The sequence below is a fragment of the Natrix helvetica genome (genome assembly GCF_964273705.1).
Source record: "Natrix helvetica genome assembly, chromosome: 6".
NCBI classification, from domain to species: Eukaryota; Metazoa; Chordata; class Lepidosauria; order Squamata; family Natricidae; genus Natrix; species Natrix helvetica.
In genome coordinates, this window is record NC_138553.1 from 40,723,963 (window position 1) to 40,739,732 (window position 15,770).

The 15,770-nt window shown below is 37.1% G+C and overlaps 1 protein-coding gene across 3 annotated transcripts in view; it reads left to right on the plus strand.

Annotated features, from left to right (window-relative positions):
• SLC6A15 (solute carrier family 6 member 15) overlaps positions 1-15,770 on the plus strand; it is a 53,496-nt gene that overhangs the window by 3,491 nt on the left and 34,235 nt on the right. For all 3 annotated transcript variants that reach the window (XM_081956815.1, XM_081956814.1, XM_081956816.1), the window contains exons 2-3: positions 10,487-10,962; positions 13,409-13,566. In XM_081956815.1, the coding sequence (XP_081812941.1) occupies positions 10,674-10,962; positions 13,409-13,566 (447 nt within the window). In that variant the 5' untranslated portion in view covers positions 10,487-10,673. The remainder of the gene's footprint in view (positions 1-10,486; positions 10,963-13,408; positions 13,567-15,770) is intronic.

A 15,770-nucleotide genomic window follows, 5' to 3' on the forward strand; every position in this document is an offset into this window, starting at 1 on the left:
CAGTCACATGTTTTTCTTCAATTAAAATTTGATAAAGCTTCTTCATAAGTATCACTTTTTGATTCATAAATTCTACACACCAGTATCATTTCTTCTTTTCACAACTAGTAGAAACTGATGGAAATCGCCACAAAAATTCGCCCAAAGGCCTCATCCTTGCCACACTCCTCATCATAGAATTCTAATCCCAGACAATAAGCCTTGCATGTCAAAGCAAATTTCCACTATTGGAGGATATTTTTAAAGTTACAGAGAGCATTTTCATTTACTTTGAGCAGTATCTTGAATCTTGAATGTGTTGTCCTACCACCAGGCATCAATGCTGCTGCAATACCGGATCATGTTACAGCATGTTACTTCTCCATCTCCCTTAACTTTAAAAAATAAAGGTTTCCCTGTCAGTCATGTCTGACTCTAGGGCATGGTACTCATCTTGAGCCAGCATTGTCTGAACACAATTTCTGTGATCATATGACCAGAATCACTATGCATCAAAGGTGCACAGTACACTGTTACCTTCCCACAGAAGTAGTACTATTGCATTTGAATGGTTTCAAACTCCTAGGTTGTTGTGGCCCGCCAGCAGCCAACAGAGCTGGCAGCAGATTCGGACATTGAGGAGGTTGGGGAGGAACATGGGCCAGTCCTGGAGTCGGGAAGGCTCTGACGAGATGGGGTCAGGGCCGTCTGACGGTTATCAGCTGCCTTTGGAGTCAAGACATTGGTGAGGCAGAAAAACAGCTGGAGCCTGTTCCCAGTGTGCACATGAACAGAGTTGCCAGACAAAGGGAACAGCTAAGGAACAAGGGTCAATTTGGGAGTAAAGCCACAGGTGGACAGTGAATGCCCCCTCCCATAGGGAATGAAAGAGGAGCAAAAGGGGAGGGGTGTTTTCAGGAGACAATTAGTTCATTTCTGCATTCTTGCCAAGTATTGTGGGCATCTGAAAGATATTGACCTGGCCACCCTCCAAGCCTAATAAAGGTTAGTAATTGTGAACTATCTTGAAAGACTGTGGACCAGGACTTTGCTGGAGAGGAGTTCACTGTAAATTAAATAAAAGGAGTTTATCGGGACGAGGACTTGGTTCGTGCTGCTGGGGATTCCTAGGTCAGAACATAGGTGGGCAGGAACTGGGGCCAGTAATGGGAGCCCACTTCATTGAGGGGAGCTCGGATCTTGAACCCAGGCTGAAAAGTTCAGCATCTTTAATGGCTGACCCATCATGCACTCTACCCCCTAGCTTTAGCAAGGATCAAATTTATAATAAATGTTTTCTTGGTTCTCCTGGTACATCAGTTATTATTATTAAGAATAGATACTTACACACATAACTATATACTGCTCTTTGCTCATTATTCAAGATGGATTTGTGTAGTATAAATTCCTGCTATTTGTCTCTGTCATATTAGAGTCCATACGATAATGTGTGATTGTCAGCATTTTTATTAATTGTACCATATTTTGGGGGGCAAATTATATTCTTCAAGTGCTTCAGCAATCTCAAGTTGAATTCCATCATTGTTGAGTATACTCATTCTCAATTCAGTGCTGAGTTGAAGATCCACGGAGTAAATTTAAATAAATTTGACTTGCTGGTTGGGGTCTGGCATTAAATGGATTTGCCCTTGAATAACAGAACAATTTCATCTGTTCCTCCTTTGAAGGACTTCTTTGTCATCAAAGAATGTCATTTGGAAGAGGCAGTATTGTCTGATGTTCTTCCCGAACTTGTTTGCAATACATCATTGCTACAGTATATAAATTGAGTTGATTAAATAAAAACTGTAGATTACCTATTCTGACCTTTCCCTTCCTACAATAGGGATTGGTAGTTTTTCCAGGGACTTGGAATATACAACAGTGAGGACAGATTTTAGCCATGGCACCAATATCAGCAGAAATATTACATCATGCAAGTTGTGCATTTTGCCTTGCTCTTTCTCTATTGAAGCCTTGTTGTTTGAGATGACTATTGTTGCGCTGAGGAACTCTTGCAGTCATTAGTATTTGCCAAATATTCTCAAGTTGATCCTCTTTTTCCCTCTCCAGATTTTCTTATCTCCTTATTCTGTACAGCCTTTCATCCTCAATTTCTTCAATCTCCTCCTCCTTGCTGCATTCCAATAATGCTTTTTGTCATATCTTGATCATGACATCCCCCTTCTCTTTCCATGTGGCATAATTATGCAGACAATATTTTAATTTAGTTATACTTTACCACAACATTCTCACCTCAGGACCATTTAGAATCCCTGTCAGCTTCTCAAGTTGAATTGTAGGAAGAGACATCCCAAAGGTACTTTTTTCCCCAAAAGACAACTGAATTTTGTTTTGCTTGGGGGGAAAAAAAGATAACAAAGAAAGTCCAATTACCTTTAAACAAAAGCATCTTTGGGACAACCATGTCCTGAATGACTGAGACTCTCCATAGACATATAGGAAGAGATAGTTTAAAAATAAGATCATGTGATTTCCTGAGGGCTAGAGCTGGATTGATCTACCTGATCTCTAGTGGCCAAACAAGGGGTGATCTACACACAGTTTTAGAGTAGGAAGCAATTGAAAAATGAAACTGAATGGGCAATGACTGCAGGTATATAGTAACTAATGTGTTTGACTGATACCTGAGAGATCCAGTTTCTATTTCATCTATAGTACAGCAGCTCACTTGGTGACTTTCTGCCCATCCTACTTCACAGAGTTGTTGTGAAGAAATATAGCAGGATGGAGGATGTGCCTTGAGTTCCTGAACAGAGATAGGGTATAAATGCATGCATGTTTGTGTCAGGGGTGGGTTCCGCCAGAGACTACTGCTGGTTCGCTCAGGGCTGCACCATGCATGTGTGTGTGTATGCTTCGTGCAGTTGATGTGCACTGTGCACACATGCACAGTACAACTAAATTTGCTCTGTACATGCACAGAAGCAAAAAACAAGATGGTGGCGCCTTCGCCACTGCCGGGAGAGCCACTTCGGGGGCATAGCAGCCAATTCCAGCGAGCCAGGCTGCCAAGCTACTACCAGTTCGGCTGAACCAGTCCGGCGGAACCCACCACTGGTTTATGTGCCAGAGAAGGGGTACATAAAGTAATTAAAATATCCCACTTTTCTTCAAGCACTTTAAATTTGCTGCTTCTTTAAGGCCACATGATACATCAATTCCTTTCTGGTGGCTGGGGATAGAGTGAGGAATTGTGAATCTGGCTGGGAAATTGTCACGGGATAATTAAAATGAGGATCATGTGACCACAGCAGCTCCGTAGCACAGGAGCAGACGGTAGCATTGAATCAGCCACAATTTCCCCAAATTTTGTTCCCTCGGGAGTCATGGGTTCTGGATTTTGGATGCATTCTGCAAGTTAACCCATTTGAGATACCTTGGTTCAAAAATGCCCTATATGTTGCAAGGTTTGGCTCCAATAAAGATCACGACAATGAGTGTTTTAGTTGTAGATAGAGTTTGCTTTTTCATTTCTAAAGTGTTGAGTTTGCAGATAGGTAGCGGTGAATTGGTACCATTTTCAGATGGTTTTGCATTGCTAAACTCTTAATTATCCTGAGTGCATTGATTGGATGAGGTTCATATGTAAATAAAAACTGATGTGTTTTATTTAAAACTTGAGTGATCAAACTGATGATAGAGCATTGAGATATTTCATCAGATTTTATGCTATGACTATGCAGTAAGTTTTTAGCCTCCATCTGTCATTACCTTTTAATGCAAAACTTGAAACACAAACTATCTTGAAGAAAAAAAAAACCCTAACTTGGAATGAAGGAAGTATGATGCAAAAATAATATTCAATTGCATCAGTAGATTATCAATTTACCTATTTTCTGATACATGAAGAAATCTGTTCACTAAAATAGATGGTCAACATTAGTTCCATTAAAAAGTAATAGATATATCAATTATTGACAACTCAAAAAAATAATTCATACTGCTTTAAATTTTTTGAAATAATGTAATAACCAAAATTTTGTTAGTATATATACCATATCCCTTTGTGTGTGAAGAGTTGATTTTGAACACTTCAAAGTATATTATTAATTGATATTATCTTCATAGGCAAAACATGAGCAGAACTGCAAAAGCATACACACACACACACACACACAGTAATATATGTGCATGTATACGTGTGTCTGTGTGTGTGTGTGTGTGTGTGTGTGTGTATGTATGTATGTATGTATGTATGTATGTATGTATGTATGTATGTATTTGTGTTACAACCCCTGGTATGCCCAAATATGGGAGGGAGCTCACTACTCCCCCTTTCTGTCCTTCGGCTCATCACAGAAAACCATCCAGGCAGAAAACCATATTTTTATTTTTAATGTTGCCTTTGCTATGTTTGCATTGTATGTATGTATGTATGTATGTATGTATGTATGTATGTATGTATGTATGTATGTATGTATATATCAGCCCTGGTTCGATTCCCAGTAAGGGTATGGCTAGCTGATGAGAGCTAAATAGCTTGAAATAGATCTATACTAGTCTCCCTTTATTTGTTTATCAGCACAAATACAACACAAATTTAAAAAAGGCAACATTAAAAATAAAAATATGGTTTTCTGCCTGGATGGTCCTCTGTGATGAGCCGAATGACAGAAAGGGGGAGTAGTGAGCTCTCTCCCATATTTGGGCATACCAGGGGTTGTAACACAAATACATACATACATACATACATACACACACACACACACACACACACACACACACTTTCCTTTTAGATTTTATTTTCAGATTTCCTACTCCAAGATTACTATTATTACCACTTGATGAAAGAGTTATGTGCATGTCAAAATAGCGTTTTTAATGTTGCTTAAATGTAAGTGCATGATTAGAAATGGCATCCTGCCGGTTCACACCGGTTTGGGCAAACCGGTAGTGGCGGTGTGAGGCTCCCCCCTCCCCCCCAGACATCATCATGGACCTTCTGCGCATGCTCCCACTACCAAACGGGTATGAAGATAAGAGGATATCATTACTGGTGCATGATGTGTACAATAGTAATTTCATAAAATGGCAGTCACAGAGGATATGGTCAGTTGCAAAATACTCCTTTATTAGAAGTTAAATTGCTGAATTTCTGATATCCTGGCATGCCTAGCTCGCAAAATAGTCCAACCAAACCTGCTAATCTTTTTTCTGCCAAGAGAGACTGCAATCATAGAAACCCTCCTTTCATGCGTATTTTTAAAATTGTTAATGGTAATAGAATGTAGTCAATAACTCATTCATAAACTAAATGCAGCTAAGAATGGAAACCTAGCAGGACCCAGGCCAGGCCTGTGTTTATGCCTTTCACATCCTTACTAATTCTCAGATACCATTTCTTTTGCATAAGAAATATTAGTTAATTCATTTTTTCTCACTCCTTCACTCCTATAAATTGATACTTAGGTTACACAGAAACTATTATTACTTGTTATCAGCTTTCAAGAGCCTGTCTCAAAGGAGTGCTTGTGGAATGCAGGCATCAAAGTAAACATGTTTTATATTCAACATAAGTTATAAGTATGATGATTTTCTTTTCCTAGAGGCAGAGTATTGTCATATTCTGAAAGTGGTGTTTCTTTTTGGCTTCAAGAGACCCTAACTTGAATTCTTTTAGATATTTTGGATAACCACTTCTATAATTAGCTGTTAGCCATCTTGGTAAGGGATGCTGGGAATCATAAATCAAAGGGTGTAAATACTGATGTACACAATAGCTTATAGAACATTTCAAATGCATGCTTTTTAAAACTTATAATTATCCATCTTGAGTCTGCAAGTGTTAAAATCCAAACAACTTTTTTGAATTTAAACCACTTTAAAAAAGATTGGAGAAAATATCAAAAGTGTTTTATATGCCATAATCATTTGTCAAAGACATGATATACTGTTTTATTAAGTTTTATTCTTCTAAGCTCTAAAGTATATCACATTTTTTTGTATAATATAGTGCAAGATTCAGAAAAATGCTTGGAACTGTGGAGCTCACACTTAATTAGAGTTTCACCTTTGGCTAATATGATTGTCTGGTTAAATACTAAAGTTTTAATTCTTTTTCTGTTTCTGCTCAGTAATTACTGCAAAACTTTCACATTTGTAGGACTGACCATCCACTCTCCAAACAACTGCAGTAGTTACTTAGATTTCTCTCATGGAACAAACTTGGTTGATCAATTGATTATATCCCATTGCATTGTTTTCATCTCCTAGGACCTCATAGATAGACTTCTTCCATGATGATATATCTCTGACCTGTACTTTCAAGTCTTCCAATGGGTGTGTGCTCATTGCCACTGTAACTGAGTCCATCCATGTGTCTGCTGGGATGGAATATACTATTTCTGGTTTGTTTATGTAGTAAGCTTTGTACTCACCTTCCTCTTCTTATTGATTATCCTTAAAGGAAGAGTATATTAAATTCTGAGTATTTTTTAAAAAATTACCCTCCACTTCATCTGCAATGTTTTATTACCACCGAGCATCCGCCATTACATTGGCTGAGGAGATGACTTTTTCATTTTCTTTAAACGTTTAAAATAAATATCAGTGAGAAATAATGAGAAGAAATTCAGTTCTGACTCTCATCTAAATAGGTATTTTAATGACTTCGTTAGCTACATGGGGTGGCTAAATTGATATAGGATGTGGTGTGGGATCCTCCTCAGAATAGGCAGAAATCTTTTCAGTTTCTTGCAATAGATATCTCAGCTTGTAGAGTATGAAAAAACCCTCAATAGCTAATAACTTCAATGTTCCTTTCAATTAGTAGATCTCCTTGCTCATATTTCCTTAAAGTTTTGATTTAAAATAATTATTATTCATCTTCTTAGCCAATTTCTCTGTAGGCACTAACATCCCACTTATTTCCCAAGATCAAACAACAGATTTGTCTTTTTTTTGGCAGTCCGCTTGCCAGGTGCAAGTTAACAAAAACACCTTCATTGGTGTTTTTATCTGTATCCAACAGGGATTACTGGCTGAAAGAAAGATGTTGATATTTATTAATTGCATGAATAATATTAACATTACAAGACAGAAAAAAATATGCATAGAGTGAACTTATAAATTAAAGTTCAAGAAGCAAAATGACATACTGTAGAGTCTTTGTATTTTAAATAACATCCTGAAGTCCAAAATCAAAAGGATCCAAGATCATACAATGCATATATCTAAAACCTAAGCTCTGTTGCTCCATAGCATTTTTAAAGCAGTAATTTATTAGGCATGAAGGTATACCAACATAATCGGACTTCCCTGTCTGAATATGTATTGGTCTCAACAGTCAATTTCCACTTAACCCCATCCAAACTAATGGCAGCAAGAATGTAGCTGTAATCATTTGTTGTGATTGAGTGGAAAATATTTGAGAAAAAGCAGCCAAATCAAAGACACTAACCAGAAACCAATTGCCTCGCTGAGTTGGACATTCAAAACTGCCTTTTGAAACAGTCCAGCTTTGTTTCATGTGTTTTTGGATATCAAAATAATATGCTCATGATTTAGTTCATGTTTAGATCACCAGAAAAAAAAGATATTTGAATGTTTTGAGATTGAAATGCTCTGTACATCTCTATAAATAACATTTAACAACTGGTGTAATAAAACAGTATTTTACAAGCTCGGAATGATTGCAAAATCCCTAAATTGGGCATTCTGGAAATAATAACTTTTTGGAGGTGTTGTCAGGGGTCTCCTACCAAGATGAATTGGTAATTATTGAAGAGGAACTGAAGAATACAGGAAAATAGGTTTCCAGGTAGTCCTCACTTACCAATAGCAATTGGGACTGGGGACTCTGTCACTAAAGCAATGCAGTTGTAAGGTACAATGTCAAGTGACAGTGCCAACTTACGATGGCAGTTTGAATAGTCCCGGTTGCTGTTGTTATTGAATCCACATGGTTGCAGCACCCCATAGTGACATGGTTGCCACCTGTGGCCTCCTGCTAGCTTGCCCATCAACTGCTTGTTGGAAGCCAGCAGTGAAGGTCACAAATGGTGATAATGTGACATTGCGACATCATAATTGCAAGCCCAGCTTCTGAATTGTGATCACATGACCATGGGAGTGCTGCAGCGGATGCATCTATTACAACCCATCATACCTTATTCAGTAGTGCTGAATGTGTAGATGTTAAGCGAGGACTACCTGTACTGTAGAAAAGCTAAAGAACGCCTTATGAAACAATTCCAGGTATTGCTGTGGAACAAGTGCAGGATTGATTTATGATGAAATCAAGATTAAATTCTCATGCTTCTTTTCCTACCCACACAATATAATGGGCTATAAGCCCATCTCTTTTGGGAGGAAGAACAGTTCCCACTCATCTCCTGGTTTGCACCTGCAGGATCTTATTGCTTTCATCACAGTGATGAAAGTCACATCAGACCACAAGCTTTGCCCCCTTGGGGCATGTTGATTGCATCACTTTGACTTCCCCATTGCCCACACCATGAATGCCATTAATTAACAGACTGATCTAGTATCAGGCTATTGCTTAGGGTGAACATAAAACTGGCTTAGACAGGAATACCCAGAATTATACTCACTTAGCCTTTTTACTAGTATGCAAACACTTCTGTATTTTGAAATTGCAAGCCATTTATAAAACAATTACATTACTGCAACATTTATTTGGCTAGAAAACTGTGGCAATTGTTTAAATTCAATAGTAAAATATTATATATGCATACTCATCTTTAAATGGTTCTTTTTAATACTCATACATATACGTTTTCATCTAGAAGTGTTTAGGATTATAGATTTACTGCAAATTGTACAGATCCTAAAGATTTAATTTTTACAACATTGCCTTTAATTGTTAGCAGATCCAATAAGTGCTGTTTTTATCGAGATCAGTTTACATATTTAGTGAAGGTTCAAGTTGTATACAACTTGGATCTTCATCTGTTAGTAGCAGGTTGAGGGACAATTTGTTTCTGGAATATAGGAGAATAATATCTGTGTGTAACAGATTTTCATAACAGATTTTAATACTTTAAGTGGAACATCTATTACATTTAAAAAGTATGTAGTTGTTGCTTTTACGGGAGAAGCTACTACGGAATCATAATCAAGAACTTTGCTAGAGCTAATACTTGCAGTTTCCAAAATAATTCAAAATATTTGAAAGGCACTCATGCCACCAAGTGTTGCCTAGCAGTTAAAGCTTCAGGCTAGAAACTAGGAGATTGTGAGTTGTAGTCCTGCCTTAGGCATAAAGCCAGCTGGATGACATTGGATCAGCCATTCTCTCTCAACCCTGGGACGCAGGCACTAGAAAAACAGTTTTGAAAACCTCTTCCATGGAAATTGCATGGACTTATCCAGGCAAATGCCAGGAGTAAAAAAACAAACAAACCTGACTTGAAAGCACAAACAAATATAAACAAAAAGAGGAATAGCCTGATCTCAATCAGGAGACTGTTCAACAACAGCACAGCAGAACCTCTCCCCAAATAGGGAATCAATAATAGTTTATTGATTTATAGTTTATTTATGTGACTCTGTTTGACTTATGTTGTCACTTCCCATTTGGTCATTAAGTGAGCCATCATGTGGCCTCAACTTGCAATCTTATGTATGTGTGTGTGTGTATTCTTTTTAAAGAATGCTTATAACTTGCAAACCAAAATATATCTTTCCCAGAGCTTAACTCCAGCAAGTAGAGTTGGAAGGCCAAGCCTCATTACACAGGTTAGTCATAGAGGTCATTACACAGGTAAGTTCAGAGAGGAAGAAGACGTTCACCAAAGAGGGCTCTTGCACTTTTTCCTTACCTACTATGAGCAGTGTGTTGATGAATAAAAAATACCCAAGTCTCCAATCCGAGTGTGAAGGAACACTATATTTTTTTTGTGGGTGAACATTGATTGCATCTTCCAAGAGCTGACCCCTCAAACAGAGATACCAGGAAAACCTCCATGATGAGAAATTATACTGTTTTTGACTGGATAAATTGTTTCTGAGTAGAACATGCTGAATAGAAGAATATTTATATGCTAGCAGCCTGACTAAGTTTTACTCTTTACTACATGGCCTGAAATCTCCGAGTTGCAGCTACCACCTCATTCTATTTCTTTTTCTACAACCATACAAGAGTAGCACAATCTGATTGAGTTATCAATAGAAAGCCATTTGTTCTTCTCTGGTCCTTCCATTTTAGCCTGTGCCTCCTCCCTCCCCCTTTTTCCTAGAATACATGACTACAGTTCAATGTAGCTGTACAAAAAAAAAAAAAAAGATAGGGACAGTCATATCTTATACTCTTACCAAGCAAACGGCCGCAGATTGCACTGATTCTCTAGAAACCCAAATTTGTGATTTTTGTTTTGCAACATTAAAATAGAAATAAGAACAGGAGATGTTCGTAGTCACTTAGTTTCCACCCTTAGTCTCCAACCCTACACCCCCCTAGCCAGTTGGTATTTTCTGATATATAATAACAATCTTTCTCTCTTTCTCTCTCTCTTACATGCAGCTATTTATGCTAACAGCAAGCCATTACAAACAGAAAGCAATTGCAAACATTTTGATCTGGTTGCGTAAAGGACTCACTGTGGACCTTTTCTTCAAGAACTTTAGACTTTACAAAATTCTATCCGGACTGAAGCTGGACGGCTTGTCTAAACCAAATCCCCTCTGGAGTTTCCATTTCTTTATTGCAAATGCCTAAGAACAGCAAAGTAGTAAAAAGAGAGATAGATGATGATGTCATCGAATCAGTCAAGGACCTCTTATCCAATGAAGATTCTGTTGAGGATGCTTTTAAAAAAAGTGAATTGTCAGTTAATGATCCCGAGGACAAAGATGTAGATGTAGAAGAGGGGTCTGATGTAGAAGATGAGCGACCAGCCTGGAACAGCAAACTTCAGTATATTCTGGCCCAAGTTGGATTTTCTGTAGGCTTGGGAAATGTGTGGCGTTTTCCATACCTGTGTCAAAAAAATGGTGGAGGTAAGTCTGTCTGGTGTGCTCATGGAGGTAGCTGATGTGTAGTTCAATATTATTGGTCTCTATTAGTTTCTCATCTCACTCCTAGCACTGAGGTATTCAAACTGCTAATAAGCGATCCTGTTAAACATCTGAAAACAGCTGCTGATGAGTGAGATAAAAATTTTGAAGACAAAAGCAAGCAAATTGTCTATGAAGATTCTCAGTCATCCTGGTTGTCCGAAAACTGCTTTTTCCAGGAGGCAACTGGACTTTCTTGTTTTTTTTTCTTTGAAGATTTTCTTTTGCACTTCAATTTGAGATGCAGACAACACACACTCATCCCCAACAGGCTGTCCCCGTCTTCAACAGGGGAGGGACACAGGACAGAAAACATCCTGCAGCCAACAAGGCTCTAGACCCATTTGCACTACTCCGGTGACCCTGAGGACACAGACAAACTTCCAAGTGGCCTCAGTGACTCTCTAAAAGAATGCAAATGACCAGTTGTCACCAAGGAATATAAATCCTTCCACTCCCCACCATCCAGTCAGAGCTGAAGAAGTTTATTGGATGAGAAGCAAAATGTCTTCAAAGAAAAAAACAAGAAAGTCCAGTTGCCTCCTGAAAAAAGCATCTTTGGGATGAGCAAGCAAAATGTCTTCCTCTGCTAAAGATCTAAGAAAAATCTCACCTCTGAAGTTGATACTATATGGTGAAAAAATGCCCCATTTGTGCCAATTGGAGTTTTCTTATCAATGCAAAGAACTATTTTAAAAGAGCAATTTTTCAGCAGAAACTCAGCAGTGGAAAATGTCGAACTCTCTTGTGTGCTTGCCAGCTGAACTACTGATAATAAGCAATCCATCCAATGTCAGTCGCTTGCATTTTTATTTTTAAAAGTTTGCATGTTAAATAGTTGTATGAAAAGCATTACCTGGTTTGATCCCTGAATGTTTATATCTTTCACAATTACATTTTTGTTCTTTTAAATCACTAAAGAATGTTGATTGTAATTCAGAGACTTTCATAGTTTTTATACCATGAAAATAAAAGATTACATGTTACATTTGTTGAAGATCCCTCACATGAAAATTAGAAGAGCTCATTACAAGAATTGTGTGTGTGCGTGTTTTTGGGTGTTGAGATATTATATAGCCATCTTGTCCCTTAACATGTTCTAAGGAGGAGATAGAAGTCATATAAAACATTATAGATGGGGCCATGGCATAACATCCATATTTTTTTAAATAATTCTCAAAAGTTAACTTCATTGTATGTATGTAGAATTGTAATATTAATCCTTTTAATAGAACTGCTTGCTGATATAGATATATTCATAATTAACTTCATGAATTGTTTACATTAGTAAAAAAAAAAAACAGTTATTTGTGGTTACTCCAGTCTTATATCAGTGTGAAGAATAAGAGAAAAAGAGAAAATTTGAATTTGTAATATTTTAAAGAGTTACAGTTATAAGGTTTGTTAAACATTTAATTTTAATTTGCTTTTTTAAAAATACTATGTATTTTCCCCTCCTCCAAGTAAATGTCTGAATCTTTTTAGTTGGCATGTATTTCAACATTTTTTGAGAATAAACATCCACATTGCAAATTAGAGACAATTTTTCCTACAGTTGAAAAAGAGACCATCAATAGCTTCCTGCTGCTCTTCACAGTTACTAGATTTCATGTAATTTATTATTTGTTGGACACTGAAGTTAGCAGAGATATTTGCTGATAGAGTGCTTGGTGTGCAATGTAATCATCTCATAATCACTGCATGCAAACTATATAGGGAGAATTATGTACTAATTGATAGAACACTGTATATCTTATTCATGATATGTTTATTGGATAGTTGAACTTAAAAAGTTTTGGTCATTCTCATTTATGGTTGCATCAACCAACCTTAAGCCAAGTTGGGAACAACATCATTTTTTCCATACGTTACAAAGCATTGGTGAAAGAATGGCATAGGAATTAAATATATTATACCTATTACTGTCAAAAACCACATATTCATTTATATACCCATGTAAACATTTTTATCTTTCTATAAAAAATTCAAGGCAACAAGTTATAGATGAAAATTAAAGCAGTATATCCAAATAAAGTAAGTCATACATTGTCTCAGACAGAAGTTTTGTTTAAGAGACAGTTTTTGCAACTGATGGAGTCAGGTAGCTTTCCTACTCTAAATACTACAAAAGGAGGGAGAAAAATCTCTTCCCTTCCTGCTCATCTCCTGTAATTTTGAAGAAGAAAAATGTTACAAAAATGAATATCAGGTGGTTAGATGGATGAGAATTATTATTTTTGTTTAAGATCCTAAAGATAACCACAATATAGCAAAATTAGGCTCCTTGTGGAAACAATTATATAAAATGTGCTTTAATGTCATAATATCACTTGGACTTTGTTCTAAAAGTTGTTCTGTATATGAATTTTACTCATCCTCTGTTTGACAGGTGCCTATCTTGTGCCCTATTTAATCTTGCTGCTGATCATAGGAATACCACTTTTTTTCCTGGAGCTTTCAGTGGGTCAAAGAATCCGCCGTGGGAGCATTGGAGTATGGAATTACATAAGTCCCAAGCTTGGTGGAATTGGATTTGCAAGTTGCATAGTAAGTGACTTTAGAATACGTGCTTCCCAAATCATACTATGGAATGGAATGTTCAGGTTTCTTTGCTGTCTTAAGATGCCAACTTGTAGTATAAGTTCTAACTTTGTTGAATTATTCAAAGAAATGATGAGATCCATTCTTTGGGGGCATCCAAGCTGAAGCTAGATTTTTGCTATCTGTATGGAACAGTTTAACTTGAATTCCTACACAGAACAGAGAGTTGGATTGAATAGCCTAAGTAGCTCCTTTACATCTCTATGATTTTATAAAAGTTCAGGTAAAAATCAGGGCATATTGAAATTTAAACCTTAACTTCTTTCTATCAAGTAGGAGAAAATTGTTATTCTTCCTGGGGAATTTGATATCTTCTCCAAAGCTTTAGCAGTGTAGGGATGGTGATGCCTTATGCAGAGTACTATCTTCTCCATATTGCTGAATAATCTTAAAGAACCAGAATGTATAGCAGCAGGTCCACATTAAACAAACAAGCAAGCAAGCAAGCAAACAAACAAACAAACACTCTACCATCCTTCTTGTCCTAATAAACAGGATGGGAGTCAATCACTTTTAACTACAATTAAGTTGTTTTGCTGTCAAATGATCAGTCGTGTTCAAAAATCACAAGATGAACTAATCCTGAATTAGCCCTGTAATTTATTATTTATTAATTAAATTTATATGCTGCCTATCTCACTGTCTCAAGTGATAAAGATGCTGTACAAGTTTTGTCACCCGGTGGCACATTTTAGCTGTTTCTCGCTGGAGAAGAAACAGCATTGTTTCCCATTCGCTGCTTCTTATGCAACCTCAAGAAGCCGCAGAAGTGACAGGTTAACAAAATGATATTCCCAGAATGCAAAGGACCAAAATTATACGGTCCGATAGGCTCTGAGATACATATACGTGTGTGCGTTTCACATACATACATACATACATGTTACATACATGCACAGGCACATATACAAACGTGCACACCTCAGACAAAAGTTGCTTTAAAACAAAGAAAAAAATAACTTCACCGAACATTGTCATTTTATTGAAACGTTTTGATGAAGTGATCTGAGAAATTTCTGGAATCAAAAAATATATATACATGAAAGGAGGAGCCAATGTCGCAACGATACGGATGTGCGGTCTCGATGCTCCGAGACCACTGCCAATACTTTTGCCACTGGGTGATCCAATCGGACCTAAACCGTCTCGTAGAGACAGTGAACAGGAAGCATATCTTGCTGATCTTAGGGACACAGCAAAGTCCCTGATAGATCCAAGAGAAGTTCTTCAAGCTGGCGACAAAAAGTGTAGCCCCAGGTGATGAAGTTGGGACGGCTCCGGAACGGAAGGGAAGCGGAAAGAGAAAGTGTGTCCATCTGGTGAGGAAACTTTATTGTTTTGGAAAAGACTGCCCCCCAATTTTTTAAAAAAGTTAAATTAAATCTGAAAGCAGAAGAAAGTAAGCAGTGAGATTAACCTATATTGGATTGCTTTGGATAGTGTGTTTAATTTTACTTTGTGGATTGAAGTGCTTGCAACTTTTTTTTTAAAGAGAACAGATCAGTTTTTTTTCTTCTATTTTTTATTTTATTTTTTAACCTATGGATTAAAGTCTTCTTTATTTCAACAAGGACTTTTATTACTTGCTATTAATTCAATTTAAGAACTCTGGTTCTTTTAAGTTTGAAATAACATTAGAGAGTGGGAAGCAATACTACCACTTGGAGGCAGGAGGCTTGAGTTTCAGAAACAATGCACTTTCCCTTTTCCTTTTGATCTCACTGACTTTGTATCTCGAGGCTTGGCAACTTGTTTATAGAAAGCGATAAGAAGCAAGGGCATGAATTATTTTTACAGGTGCACTTTGAGAGTCTTACTGGCAGTGGGAGAGAAAAAGAAACAGAACCTTCTTTTTTGAAGATTATAAATGAACTTGTGTTTAAGCTAATTCAATATAAGAAGCCTTGAAAGCCAGAGTGGCGGTATCTACTAGCTTGTCAAAATGGCACAATATTCAAAAGAAACAATAACGTTGCAAAACATCTTGGCTGGAATTCAAAATTTATTAGAAATAAGAGAGAGAATTGAGAAGAAGATGGGAAAAATAGAGTTTATAACAGCAAAAAATGATGGGGTCAGAGTCCCAAAAATTGAAGGGGAAAATGACAACTGATTACTTTACCAGTGGAGTGAACGTGGTTGAAAGTGAG